A 15321-nucleotide genomic window follows, 5' to 3' on the forward strand; every position below is an offset into this window, starting at 1 on the left:
CAAAGCCATTTCAGATGTAGTGTGGCTTTGAGCATGCATTATTGTGGGGTTAGTCCAAAGGATCTGTACTTAGATGTGAGCTGTACTATTTAGACGCACGCTGTGTCAATAGGGTATTTGAGCTATGTTATTTTTCCTAGTGAGTTATAAAAGAGAGAGTTTCACACATGTGACAGGGGAAAACTATCAGCACTAAACATGGTTTAGTCAATAGTTTCTCTGCAGATTGGGCTCATTACTAATTTGGATGAGAACTGCACTTGGGGTTTATCCCTGAGCTCTGATGAGTCAGCCTATATGAAAAACACTTCAAGTATCTGGTCAAAAACTTTCTTCTGTTTTGTTGAGTGAAGGGTTGTCCTGGTTTTGGCTGGGGCAGAGTTAATTTTCTTCCTAGTAGCTGGTATAGTGCTGTGTTTTGGATTTAGCATGAGAATAATGTGATAACACACTGATGTTTTAGTTGATGCTAAGCAGTGTTTATACTAAGTCAAGGACTTTCCAGCTTCCCATGCTCTGCCAGGTGCACAAGAAGCTGGGAGGGGGCACAGCCAGGACAGCTGACCCAAACTAGCCAAAGGGCTATTCCATACCATATGATGTCATGCTCAGTGTATAAACTGGGGAGAGTTGGCTGGGGGGTAGCGATTGCTGCTTGGGGATGGGATGGGCATCGGTCAGCGGGTGGTGAGTGGTTGCATCACTTTTTTTTCCTGGGTTTTGTTCCTCTCTCTCTCTTTTGTTGGTTTTCCTTTTCTTCTTCTTCATTATTATTATTATTATTATTATTTATTTCAGTTATTAAACTGCTCTTATCTCAACCTATGAGTTTTCTTACTTTGCCCTTCCGATTCTCTCCCCCATCCCACGGGGTGGGGAGGGTGAGCGAGCAGCTGTGTGGTGCTTAGTTGTTGACTGGGGTTAAACCATGACAGGGGTAGGAGTCCAGATTATTTTCTCCATTGCAGTTTCTCCACTTACTGTATCCTTGGAGGATGGATGCACTGTGAACAAGATGGCTGGTTCTAATCTTCCTGCTTCTCAGAGGCTGTAGCTACTGAATCAAATTCTTCAAGAGAGAAGTACTTTATTTATTCTACTGATGCCCAAGATGGGGAGAGTACTGACTGTTAGGGTATGTGATAAAAGGCCTGTCTGCCCACACACAAAGGCACGCAGAGGCAATAGCAGGTAGAGGAACCCAAGTAATGCCCTGCTGGCACTCCTCCCAGGACCATCACAGGAGAGCCATAACGCATCGGTGGCTCATCTGCACAGACCAGAGGAGCACAGAGGCAGGCAGGGGAACCAAAATTACAGACTCAGAGAAAAAGACACCCTGTTTGGCTCCTCGTGGGGCTGTACTGGGATAGCCTCAGCCCCATGGTTCAGGGGTTACGTGTATCAAGATGAGTCTCTCCAGAGCACCCCACAGTCGGGGGTGAGGGGGTACTGCAAAGGGGTAGGGGACACATTGTGGAATGCAGGGGAAGAGTATTTCAGTATTACATCAGACTTATGGGATGTCTAGGGCAGGAACCAAAGGGAGAGCAAGGGAGGGATCTAGGTGATTCGGGGAGGAACAAGTGTGCGAAAATAGAGGGATAAGGGGATAGAAAGGGTGGCTCCCATGTAAGCAGGGCTGGTCACTATGCTTGTCTAGCCGTCACCTGTGTCTGATCAGTACAGTCTGTCCTGACTTCTTAATAAACTCAATTTCTAACTCTTTTCTTGGGCTAGGGACTCTTCTTTACTGTGTGCATGTGCATGTGTGGGGGGGTCTAAGTGCCAGCAACTGGAGTACATATATTTCCCACTAATGGACCTTTATCCTAATCAGCCAGAGAGAGGAACAAGATGAGGCTATTAGTGCTGTTGATGTTTGTGTGAGTGCTGTTCATTTCTGTTTGTGTTGATCTGCAGGGCTTGCTGTGTATATATGCATATATGTGTTGTATAGGTGTGTTTATATCTGTGCCTGCTGGGATTGCATTCCCAGTTTTCTTTAAGGGTACATGGATGGAGAGAGGTACATCTTTAAGCATACATCTCCTTCTTTAAGGGTGCATGGTTAAGGACCTTTTCCATGTAAAAAGGGGATAATAAGGGAGAAGCCATAAAAGAGAACATACAGAGACACAAATCTAACCGACAAACAATAAGGCAGGCAGTAATGAGAACCAAACCTGGTCAGCCACACTAGTTGCTAAGGGTATGTGGAATGTGAGAATATTTATTTCATTAAGATTATCTGTTAGAGGTCCAGTGGGATACCAAGGAAAGGGGGAAGCTGTAAGCAAAATATACGGAGACATAAACCTGACAAACAGACATAATGGGGGCAAAACAAAGAAACAAACCTTGTCAGTCACACTCATTGGTGGGCTATCAAAAAGCTGCAGGCAAACCAGTACTTTGCAACTGATAAGGATGCAAACCTGAGGGTTAAGGATGTTGGAGGGGTGTCACTGGAACTGTGCAAACTGGTGAAAGAATGTGCAGTGAAAAGGGTCAGGGAGGAACAAAGGAGGAATAGACAGAAAGGAGGAGTGTAAAGGGGCTGTCTGCATTTAAGATGGGGCCAGTCCCTACGCTTGTCTGACTGAGCTCTGCACCTGATCACCACAGTCTTATCTTCTTACTAAATCTTTTCATAATTATCTCTCTGTCTTATCTCACTCTTTGGGGGGGGGGAGAGAGAGAGGTCTGCAAGGACTAAGTGCAAGGACTTCCTGGGGGCACTGGTGTTGAGTGGACACTGAGCCAGCAACTGGAGTCAGACCGGGAGTGTGGATGCCCTGTGGCCTGTGGTGTCAGCTACTGGAAGAAGTGAGGGTCCTACCATAAGTATTTGGAGGGGCCATAGCTTGCTGGATCTGGGGAGGGTCCTACAAAATTTGAGCCCAGAGTGCCAGCTACAGGAGGGGACTAGTGGCAGTGAAATTGCTGCCAGCAACTGCAATCAAACTGGGGGTGTGGGCACCCCTGACTTCTGTCAGCAACCAGAGTGAGTGGGGTCTCAGTGCAAGCTACTGGAGCAGGTGAGGGTCTTTGCCACCAGCCATTGGTGCAGGAATGGTGTTGTGTCCTGAAAATCAGCTACTGGAAGGGACCAGGGTGAGTGAAGCAAGTCAGGGGCTCAGTGCTGGTGCCTGGGGCAGGACCATGGGTCAAAGCCTGTCTGCCTGGTGCCAGCTGCTCTGGAGGCAGCAGGGTGGTGAGGGTCTGTATCTTCCCCAAACCTGATGTTTTTTTGGAGGGGTAGGTGTAATTTACTAGCAAACTTCAAGCTGGACTAGCCAGCAAGTAGGAAGCCTGAGGTCCAGACATGGGTTCAGGCAAGCAGAGGACCAGTTGCTTGTATTCAGGGGGACCTGTGAATGTGGAGTGCCTTTGAGACGAGTGTGTGAGTGCTGCGTGTTTGCTAGTGAGGACCAAGTTGGACCAGCTGGCAAGTCGAAGATCCATGAAGCAGGTAAGAGGGCTAGGCAGTGGTATCATGGACAGAGGGGCCATGCTAGTAGTTGGGGGATCTGGAAATGTGCATGTGCTCGTGAATCTAGAGAATAGTGTGTATGGGCCTGCACTAGTGAACTTCAGTCTCTACCAGCTGAAGAGAAGGAAGGGGATGTGGCTGTCTATACTTAAGTTTTATGCAGGTCCTATACATAGGTGCTGTTTAAGGCAGTGCCTTTTCTGTGACAGACTGTAACTGGACATGTCAGTGTCCTGCATGTGTTGTCTCTGGGATACATACTCGGCTTTGCTACTTTTTGAACCTGTAGCCACGTCCCTCAGCCTGGCTGGGGTGGTCTCTAGTGGCCAGGCGGGACAAAGTCCTGGGCCTGGAGCTGTGAGAGGTGGTGTCCACTCCTACCATCCCTTAACACCTTGCTACTTGCTGGACCTGGGAGCATGGAGCTATGGCAGCCTTGCCTCTGTTGAGCTACTGAATTCAGCCCTCACTAACACTTACATTAAACATCAGTATGGACTGATAAATTCACTAGCTAGCTGTTCTTGAGGTTACATCTTAGTAATCATAGCAGAAGACAGACTAATTTGCCTTCTCCTCAAGCACTGCCCTTGCTACTGCCCACTGTTTGCACACTTTTAGGGAAACCGTATGACACCCTTGTCACTTGTTAGCAATACTGCTTCTGCCCTCCAGCTAGCTTGTGCAATTTCTGATCTTTAGGTACGGTGGGTTTAAGTTACAACGGGGAGATGTTCTGTCACTGTGGTACAAATCTGCTCTGCCGTTAGTGCTTTTTGCAGAGAAGAGAAGGCTGATACGGACATGATCTAGCTAACATGGGCTTGATTTTTTGTTTACAAGTTTATTGCTCAATTCTTTTGGGTAACTGGCTTCCCAAGCCTTTTAGCTATGTCCCTGAACCTCTCTAGGCTCACTTGCATGGAAGTGCTTTTCTTTCAGCATTGCACACTGCTCTCATTTTATCTCATCTCACCTTGTACCTTAGAGAAGTATTGGGACCAGAGGACCTTATGCCATGAGGGGATCAGCCTGTGCAGACACTTTCCTCTGCATAACAGCAGTAAAAGAATAGCAGTGTCAAGAGTGTGGCCTATAGGTGGCAGGTTCCTAAAAATCATGACTAGAATGTGATTTCTAGAAAGGAGGGGTTTCCAAGGGCAGTCAGTTTGGCCTGTCATTCATTCTGCTTTTACAAGAACAAAACCTCTAGGGAAGTGTTGGGTTTTTACCTTTTGCTAACAGTGCCACAGCTGAGAAGTACTTGCAGTCACAATAACCTTTACCAGCCTGTCTCTATTGCCTATTTCCATACTTTCAACTCCACCTTTGAAACTGTTGCTTGCCATTTCTCCTCTTAATAAATGTTTGAGGTGGTTTCATTTTGTATTTGGGAGACGCTGTTCTTCCCTCAGCTCTCAAAAGCAAGCTGAATTTGCATTATCATCACTGGATAATGGATGCAGGGATACAGTCAATTTGAGGTACACTGTGATTAAGGTTGAGCATGCATCTGTTTTCAAATTTTAAAAAATGGCTTTAAATCTGGCGTGAGTGGCAATCTAGTAAATAGGGGTAATTGTGTCTTAGTTTCAGTCACTTTTCAGAGGTCATGCTGTTTTAAAAGTGGCACGTTGTTCATTGTGTATTAATTAATTCCAGTGCAGTTTAATGATAGGCTTTCAGCTGCATGCTTTATTTCCAAGATGGAAGGGAAGCATTGCTGAATGCACTCCAGAAGAGCACTGCTTTGCTTTGATGTAAGGAGGCATGGGACTGTGGCGGGGAGAATCTAAGGACCCTGTTGTTCCAGCAGTCATGGCTGCCTGTGCACATCATTAAGCTTGAAAGGCCTTCACAGCGTTTCAGGAGAGATGCAATAGCACTGATTGTGATGCATGACTGGACACATTTTCCTTCAAAGCTGCTCAGAAACTGCTGACAAGTGCAGTTTTAGGAAGTCTTCTGGAGAAGCTCATTGCATGTGTCTTTATTGCCACCTTTTGGAAAGGGAGAAGAATAATTTTTGAGTAGATTCTACAAACATCGCACCCTTTATTTTTGACAATATGCATGCCAACTTTTTTTTTTTACAAGTACTTAATTCAGATTGGCAATGGAAGACAGAAGTATGTGCAAAGCAAAAATAGTATGCTCTTGATGCTCCTGGAGAGATCACACTACTTCACTCTCTTTTCTTTCTTTCATCATTATTTTGCATTTTCTGTAAATAGCCTATTTCCACAGGCACTTTCATCTTATGGGGCTTGGTTTTTTAGCTTGTTCTTGTAGGCAATAAGATTGCAGAAAGAAAAATAGTGTGGAATAAGCAATTAGGAAAGCTGATACTTCTTCGAAGTGCTCTCTAGAATGTATGTGCACCTTGAATTTAACAGCATCTTTATTTTAATGAAAGCAAGGTGGAATTTTTCAGAAGCACTCATTCCTAATCTGTGCCTAGTGATGTCAGTGGAATTTTTTTGGTTTGGTGGTTTGGGGGTTTTTTGTGAATTTCAGTAAGAACGTTTATGCCATGACCAAGTATTTTATAGTAATCTACAGTATCTATAGTAATCTAATCTATAGTAATCTGCTACAACCAGACTAGCTTACTGAAGAATTACTTATAGGGAAAAGGGCAGAGCACTGCTTAATTCATGTATTAACAATGCATGTTTAATTTAACTGTAATTATAATTTATGGAAATCATATTGAAGCTTCAAGACAGTAGACCCTGATGTATGTGAGAGGAAGGGGAGAAATGAACCATGAAGTAAATTGTATCTTTTGACTGGTAATTCTGAGACACAGATATTAACACAGTCAAGCAATATCCAGTATGTTATTTTATATGTATATATATTTTTATATATATCATATATTATATTGTATTTTTATATTTTATATAGTTTGTATAGTATATACAGTATATAAACTATATGTAAAAATATGTGTCTGTATTTAAATAAACATATTTTAATATATAAACAAAACCAAGGAAACTAGAACAGGAGCTAGATGGACAAAGGATCTCAGATGATATATTAGACCATTTAAGGTGGGAGACTATAAAGCAGTGAACTTACCTATAGTCACATAGGGGAGTCTGCAGGAGAGGCAGAAGCAAATTTAGATTTCCAGAATGCTAACCATAAGGCCACCTGTCTCCCCAATTGTTGTTGTGTCGCCCCACTCCAAACTAAATAGCTTTCTTGCATCTCTGCTTGAATTTCTTGCAGAGTTTCTGTAAGCATTTCTAGTTCCAGGAATAAAATACTGTTTTCTTCTTCCCCTCTCTTAAATGAAGTCTTCTTTTTAGCAGCTGTCATCTCAGTAATGAGACTGCCTTCTGCAGTCTGCAACTAGATTTCAATCCTATGTTTTAACTCGTGTAAAGCAACAACATGCCTTGAGCAATTCCTGAGAGTGCTTCTAGAATGTGTTAAACTGTGAGGGGGGGCAGTGAGATATTAATGTCACTTTCATTTTTTTCCATATTTTTCATCATGATTGAAATCACATATGAAGCTAGTGGCATTAGAGCATTATCTGTTGTGCAGCTAAACACAACAGAGGGGGTATTTTAATTAAATTGTACTGAGGTAACTTCTTCTGTGTCTGAGTATGGGTTTTTAGCAGCCTTTACGTATTTAATGCCTTGAAGCCAGTGTCCCACTGCAGATGATACCAATTGGCAAAACCAGTATATATTGTAAGGTTTCATCACAGACCTCTAAGTCCTTCTTGGTAAACTGACTCTCTTAAAAAAGAAAAAATACAGTTGGACTGTGCCATAACAAGATGCTTTGTGGTTTTTTTCTTCAGGTGAAAAACGTGTTTTGTATGAAGGCAAAGGAAGGCAGAAAAAAATCAATACGTGCCTTAGTAGCTATTGGAAATGGTAAAGGGGCTGCAGGTATGTGTGTTTACTGTATGTAAAAGATGCCAAATTAATCATTGTTTGTAAAAGGACTTTGGGAGGCATGGTGATTTAAAGGGACTTTTTATACTTTTTAAAAAAAAAAAAAAAAAAGGAAAGAAAATTTACCCTTTTTTCCACTGGGCAATATTGAAATACCTGTAAGAATTTTGAGTTTCATCTATAAAAGTAAGCTTTATAATCAAATTATATGTGTATTCATTTGGACACTTTGTTTTGTATAAAAAAAGAAATTGGGAAAAGTAGTAGTATGTGATTGGATTTGGAGCATATATTATCCAGTGGTAAAAACATTTTTTTATTTAACTCCAGAGTGATAGAACTAACCACTGGTAGATCCTACCAGAAGGGATCGTCTATGCTTTCCTGTACACACTTGTTTCTTTTTACTGTAGATACTGTTTATATTAAAAAAAAAATCAAAGCCTGAAAGTATTCAGCCATGCATATCTGCATTTGTGTCACCTAGCCTTAGGCACCTAGCTGCAGAGTGTAGTTGTTTACTCTCAAGTCAAAGAAAAGAACCGGGCACCTGCAAAAGGTGCAGACTACCCTTGACTGTCTGCTTCTTCCACAGCGGCCTCCAGGCTTGTAGTCATATCCTCTTTGCTTGTAGCACCACAACAGTCAGGATAGTATTTCTTTCCTAGACGTCTTCCAGCCCATTTCGCCTGTAATGTCTGCATGAAAGTAGTGAGTCAGTGTTGGCCCATGGGTCCAGTCCCATTGATTTTTGGATACAAGTAACCCACAGCCCCAGCTGACACAACAGAAACATCAAAGGACCAAAAAAGCTAGATCTGCTGATTTGAAGTTAAATGATTTTAATTCAATCTACCTTGACATTGTTGGACTACAGAGTTTGTAAAAACTGTTGTCACATCCTCTTATTCATTCCATAGTCAGTTGATGCCCTGCTCTGAGCTGACTGCAAATACTCCAAGACTGCTGTGAAATCTCTTCATTGCTACCACAGTTCACCTGGTAAATAGGAGTAGGTCTGAGGGTTCAGAGAGACTTAGGTAGCAGTTTGTAAACTGGCAGTCTTGTTTTTTTCTCTGTTCTACAGGCATGCATTTTTTGCAAATGCACTATTCTGTTAAACCTTTTTTTCATATTTTCTGTTTCACTAATAGAAACCCAGTCACCTTTGCTTCTAGGGTCTTGGAGCTACTCTTTGTACAGACGTAGTTGATATATCTGCATCAGCTTCCTTTTTTTTCTTCCTTCCTTTCGTTTTTTTTAAGCAGAAGACTGGACTTTTTTTTGCTGAAGCAGTCACCAGTATTCAATTGTTTGGAGCAAGTTCAGACAAATACACAAAAGAAATAAATTAAGCCTTATTTGTTTTCATTTGACAACAAGCAATTGGCATCCAATTGTTAGCTATTCATAACTCCTAAACTGTTACTTTCTATGGTTTCTGTGGTTTTCTCTGGACCATTTTCTGAGGATGCAATGGAATGAAAATAATAGGTACTAAACGTGGTTGTGAAGTTCTCTGGTTTTTCCCCCTTTGCTTTCTGAAGGCCCTGCCTCATGTATTTCTTAGTAATAAAATGACTCTTTTCTGTCTTGCAGGTTTTGCAATGGGGAAAGCAGGTGACAGGATGAATGCTTTACGGAAAGTATGTTGATTGAATTATTTGTTGCTTGATGAAAAGCACAAATAATTCATACTTACACTTTTTTTTTTAAATCAGTATGTTTTGTAGTCTATGCAAAGAACTAAGTCCATGTACATGATCTGTCCATCTTGATACAAATAGTCATAGAATCATAAAAACATTTAGGTGGGAAAAGACCTTTAAGATCATCGAGTCCAACCATTCACCTAACACTGCCAAGTCCACCACTAAACTGTGTCCCTAAGTACCACATCTACACGTCTTTTAAATACCTCCAGGGATGGTGACTCAATCACTTCCCTGGGCAGCCTGTTTTGGTGCTTGATGACCCTCTCAGTGAAGAATTTTTTCCTAATATCCAATCTAAACCTCCCCTGGTGCAACTTGAGGCTGTTTCCTTTCATCCTATCTCTTGCTACTTGGGAGAAGAGACCGACCCCCACCTCTCTACAACCTCCTTTCAGGTAGTTGTAGAGAGCAATAAGGTCTTCCCTGAGCCTCCTTTTCTCCATGCTAAACAACCCCAGCTCTCTCAGCCGCTCCTCATAAGACTTATGCTCTAGACCCTTCACCAGCTTCGTTGCTCTTTGGACACACATAATGAGGTTGCCCTGCAATGCGATTCTGTTAATGCACTCTGTTTTCTTTCTACTCCCTTTTCTATGGCCTATACTTATCCCCCCTTGCTCACTTGTTTCCAATATCTATATAGCATACAATCTGCTTATACAGTTAGTGTGTAGGAATTTTTCTCTTACACATGCATAATGACCTTATTAAGGCTCCTTTAGACTTCAAAATGTTACTTGTCCATCTACATTAATCTAGTTTGTGTTGTAATGCTCAACTAAGCTATCAAAGTAGCAATGCTAAAATACACACAGTTTGATAAAGTTGTTACTATATTGAGAAATCTTTTTAAATATTATATCTGTTAGGAGAAAGCAGTTCTTTAAAGAGAACATTTTCATTTCCAAAAAGTAAATGGTTTAGATGTGGCAAACATCTTTTTCTAAGTTTTCTTTCTTGCTTTTTTTCTGTCTAGTTAACTGAACAATTGTAAATTTCAAATACTTTGCAGAAAAGTTCAAGAAAAAATGTTTTCTGCTTTTATTCCCTAGGCAAAGAATAAAGCAATACGCTGCTTACATTTTATAGAGCTGTATCAGAACCACACGAGTAAGTATTATGATTTTTTTAGACTCCTTCTTTAACTTTGAATAAGTTCTGAATGTACCAACCCCAACTGGTTGCAACTAGTTGAAAAGCATAAAAATATGTTAACTAAAACCTTTCTGATCTGATGCATTGTTGTCCTGGTTTTGGCTGGGATAGAGTTAATTTTCTTCCTAGTAGCTGGTATAGTGCTGTCTTTTGGATTTTAGTATGAGAATAATATTGATAACTAACACGCTGATGTTTTACTTGTTGCTAAGTAATGTTTACACTAGTCAAGGACTTTTCAGCTTCCCATGCTCCGCCAGGTGCACAAGAAGCTGGGAGGGGGCACAGCCAGGACAGCTGACCCAAACTGGCCAAAGGGCTATTCCATACCATATGACGTCATGCTCAGTGTATAAACTGGGGGGAGTTGGCTGGGGGGTAGCGATCGCTGCTCGGGGACAGGCTGGGCATCGGTCAGTTGGTGGTGAGCAATTGTTTTTCATTTGCATCACTTGTCTTTCTTGGGTTTTATTTCTCACTGTTATTTTCTTCATTATTATTATTATTGTTATTAAATTATTAAACTGTTCTTATCTGAACCCATAAGTGTTCTCACTTACTCTTCCAGTTCTCTCCACCATCCCACTGGGGCGCGGGGGAGGGAGAGTGAGCGAGCGGCTGTGTGGTGCTTAGTTGCCAGCTGGGGTTAAACCACAATAATTGTATTATTATTCTTTGTGCATTATTTTGTTTCTTCAGCATGCTGTATGGAATCTTAGCCCTAGACTGTTTTAGCTAGACAGTGTAATGTCAGAGTACATAGTCTGTCAATCCGGTGTAAAATAAATCACCACCACCTGGAATTAATATGTGGTTTATTCTTTACTTTCACTCAGGTTTGTATCAACAGTTGTAGGAAGGTCCACGAAGAAAAGTTAAAATTACATAATACAAGATGTTGTTGTTAAAATATTGAGAGATTTATCTCCCTTCTAGTCTGCTGCCTTTGCCACGTTTAAAATTTGGATACTTAATGCATAGTATTTCAGGCTCTTTAAAAATGGGGGCGGGGGGAGGGGGTAATAGCAAGATTAGATCTCTGCTGGCAGAATTTGAGTTAAGGAAGTCAGATACTGTCTGGGCATCTCTTCTCTACAGTGAACTCCTCTGTGCTTTTCCCTTTTCTATGTCAGAGATGATTCCCTGTTGGCTCAATCCACGTGTACTGACAAAGCCCAGCAGCTGGGGAGAATGTGGGCTGGAGAAGTCAGTCTGATGTTTCATGGTAGCTTTTTGTTAACTCAGTTTAATACCATACAAGTCCTCTCTGATGTCAGACCTGGTACCAGTATACCAAATATTCAGTTAATCTTTCAGAAAAATTTTGAAAGATAGTACCTTACAGAGTATATGAATATTTAACCAAGTCATTGTGTAGATAAATGTTCAGTATAATAAAATTGCAGCTTACAAATATAAAACTGCACTTATCCTCATGAGTCTATTCCTTGAGCATTATTATTTTACACTAACAGATTGGGGATTTGATTAAAAGCCGGTGGTGTTTCCACCATGCTTTCCATTCTACTTAACATAGAGATCCTCTCTGAGCCATCTTGACTGCAGTGCTAGAATCCACTATGCAGACTGAGCCACTGAATCAGATGTATTTAACAGCCACCCATCAGAGGATATGAGTTTGGGGTTCCTTTTGAAGCAGAGAGAAGCAGGAAGACTGGAATGGTAAATATCCTGCATGGAAAATCCAAGAACGGCGAAGCCTGTGGGGAAATCTTAGGTTAAAAGCTGAATTATTAGAAAAATCTGAGTATGAGGAAGAAGGTTAAATTCAAGTGGTAAATGAGCTCACTTCAAAGCTAAATGAGGATCATTGGAGGCCTGCAGACACTTCATATTTTTCAAGTGAAGCTTGGTTTTGTATACAATAGTAACATAGTATTCATAGATGTGTAAACATTCCTAATCTATTCCAGAAATTCACCTAAATTAAACCTTCTCTTTAAAGAACTCAGAGGAGAGTAAAACCGACTTCCCATTCACAGTTCTGAAAAACAAAGGTACTGCTTAAAAGTGCTGAGCTAAAGCTTTTCTAGAAGGAAGAATTTAGCTGTAATGACTTTTTTTTCTCCCCTCTAGTTTACCATGACATTACAGTGAAATTTAAAAGCACAACCATCCGCATGAAGAAGCAAAACAAAGGTAATTAAAGCTGCCTGGAAATTTTGACATTTTATTAATTACTGACTGGTATTTATTTGATGTTATATTTGTGCAGTGTCTATTTACTTCAGAGATGGATCATTTGGTGCTAGTCTACCATGTTTTAAATGTTGAAGTTGATAAATTATTTTTTATTAGCAATACCTACTGTTGATGACATGGCTTTGTTATTGTAAATTGGGGTTTGACCCTCTTACACTGGTGGGAGCTCTCTTCCTGGTTATCTTTCGTGCTTCCTAGGTGTAGTTCCTTCTGCCCTAAATTACCTAGATGTGGAAAAGTCTAATCTAGCATAGATGTTGGAGGCAAAGGCCTTTAGAAGAACCCTGCAGGTTTTTTTCCCACTATATGCCCCACGCATGCTTTGGAGAAGTGATAGGCTCATTCCATTATTTTTCAGTGATTTTTAATCGCTGTTTTCAAGACAAGATTCAGATGTAGTTTAATGTGCAGTAGTGGGAGTGCAAGCCGCATCTGTGTGTCTGTCCCTCCTAAACCCATACTGGGGTAGCATGGGCAGATACCCTCCCTCAACATGACTTCAGACTACCTGTGGTCATGAGCTGGAGCCAGGACAGCATCCAGTCTGCTACTTCCTCGAGACCATTACTGCTTTATTTTCCCTAAAATCAGGAGCTCTCAGTGTGGAAACTAGAGGGATTATCTACCCTGGCTTCCTGTTGTGCACCATACCAGCACAAAGACCATCTCGTTGTTACACAGTAGCATGTTACACAGTAGTAGTTGTCATTTATCCATCTTTGCAAGCTGTTCTTCACTTTGATTGCAGTTGTAGTACAGGCAAATGCTTCTTTAGACTCCTGTAGGTTAGATGTGAGTAGTAGTGAGTCCATGCCTGGTAGCTCGCAGCTCACAGGTCTGTTCTTCCACAAAGCTACTGTTAAGTGATGTTAGATGTGCAGCTGCCTCCTCCAGCCGCTTCAGCCCAGGACCCTCCTGCCCAACCACTGGAGGCCAGCCTGGTGCCCAGGGACCCAGGGCCCCTGCCCAGGATGAGGGATGCAGCTGTCACTTTCCCGTTTGCAGGTTCAGCCAGTAGCGAAGCTGAGTATGCATGCCAGAGACACACGGACACACACAGAACGCTGACATGGCTGGCCACAGACAAGGCATGGCCTTCAACAGCACCTACATGCAGGACTCACATAAACATAAACACAGACAGCCAACTCCCCTCCTCCTCTTCGGCTGGCAGAGATAGAAGATCACTAGTGCAGGCACACACATCACTCTCCATGTTCACAAGCACAGACACATTTGCAGATCCCTTGAATACCAGCACAGCCCTTCTGTCCGCCCAGCACCCCTGCCGAGATTCTGGGCCCTCTTACCTGCTTCACAGGTCCCCTACTCGCTGGCTGGTCCAGCTTGATGCTTACTAGCGAACACACATGCACTCACACACTTGTCCCTCATGCACTCCATGTGTACAAGTCCCCCTGGGTATACGAGCGTGGATCCCCGGACTGCCTGATATCCCAGCCCAGACCTGAGGTCCCCCTACTCACCAGCTAGTCCAGCTTAAAAGTTTACTAGTGAAAACACATGGACACCTCATGCACACCAGGACTGGGGAAGATGCAGATGTTCTGCTCCCCCAGCAGCCACCACCTGGCAGGCAGGCTGTGACTCATGGGCCTGCTCCATCCACTGATGGCTTTGTATAGCACTATCGATTCTCACACCCCTCCCAGTCCAGGTCTCCCCTGATTTATAGTCTTACCAGTTGCAAAGTCCAGGTAGATCTTCCTGAAAGTGGCACCTGTAGTTTCTTGATAGCCCATCAATTAGTGGCGATGTTTGTTTCTTGTCATTGTCTCTATGTTTGTTTTGTCAGGTCTGTGTCTCTGTATATTTTTTTTTCTGATTTCCCCCTTTTCCCTTAGTTTCCCAATTGACAAGGTCTCCAATCAGATAACCTCACTAGAATAAGCAGTGTCACACTTTCACATACTCTCATCAATTAGTGTGGCTGACCAGCTTTGGTTCTCATCACTGCCTCCCTTATCATTTGCCAGTCATGTTTGTGTCCCTGTATGTTCTTGTCACGCTCCTTTGACATACCCTTACAGCTACCAGTCCATTGGAAGTACGTGCAATTAAAAATACTTTCAGTCCACAGTGATACTAAATCACTGTCAATAGTTGTGAAGTATGGCAGCTCAGCATGTCGAGTGTCAACAGTTCTGCACCAGCAAGACACAGCACAGATTTTGTTATTGGACTGGAAACTGACAGAGGGCCATGACTGTGTTGCCTTCCCAGCTTTAGCTGAAGAGATACACAACTTACCACACATTGTCCCAGTTGTGTGTGTGCTGTCTCTAATAGCTTCCACATGAACAGTGACCTTTTGAAGACACGTTGCTGACTTCCTGCTATCCCTTTCCTCACCTTCAGAGCTGTTGCAATATGTGCTTTGCCAGTCATTTACAACAACAGGGATACAGCCAGAGCAACCTTGTAAGCTGCTGTCATGTTCTTCAGCATTGCAACATAAAAAAGTTTTAACACATGAGGTAGTTTGGGGAGCTAAAGGTTAGCTTATCTCTAATGCATTGCAGTTTTCAGTATGATCCATTTTACCTTCTGGGGTCTTTCTGTTTTGAAGACCTGCAATGATGACATGAGGTCATTTCTTTGCATGAATCTTTTGAGTTAGACCTTTTGAGGTCTAACTTTGCATGAATCTTTTGAGTTAGTACAAAGGTTTGATTTTAATTGTTTAGCCTAACTTTGCTTTCAGGACAAATAAAGGTAGCTGCTGTTCTATAGAAAACAGATTTAGTTTGCTGCTGAGCACTCTTAATTGGTCCTCTAATTTTAATAT

At 42.1% G+C, this 15321-nt stretch overlaps 1 protein-coding gene across 1 annotated transcript in view; it reads left to right on the forward strand.

Moving 5' to 3' along the window:
* MRPS5 (mitochondrial ribosomal protein S5) overlaps window positions 1–15321 on the forward strand; it is a 92593-nt gene that overhangs the window by 66139 nt on the left and 11133 nt on the right. Inside the window, exons 6-9 of the mRNA XM_072857275.1 lie at window positions 7323–7413; window positions 9019–9065; window positions 10187–10244; window positions 12387–12449. Coding sequence (XP_072713376.1) covers window positions 7323–7413; window positions 9019–9065; window positions 10187–10244; window positions 12387–12449 — 259 coding nt within the window. The remainder of the gene's footprint in view (window positions 1–7322; window positions 7414–9018; window positions 9066–10186; window positions 10245–12386; window positions 12450–15321) is intronic.

Source organism: Ciconia boyciana, chromosome 3 (assembly GCF_034638445.1).
Source record: "Ciconia boyciana chromosome 3, ASM3463844v1, whole genome shotgun sequence".
In the NCBI taxonomy this organism is placed as follows: Eukaryota; Metazoa; Chordata; class Aves; order Ciconiiformes; family Ciconiidae; genus Ciconia; species Ciconia boyciana.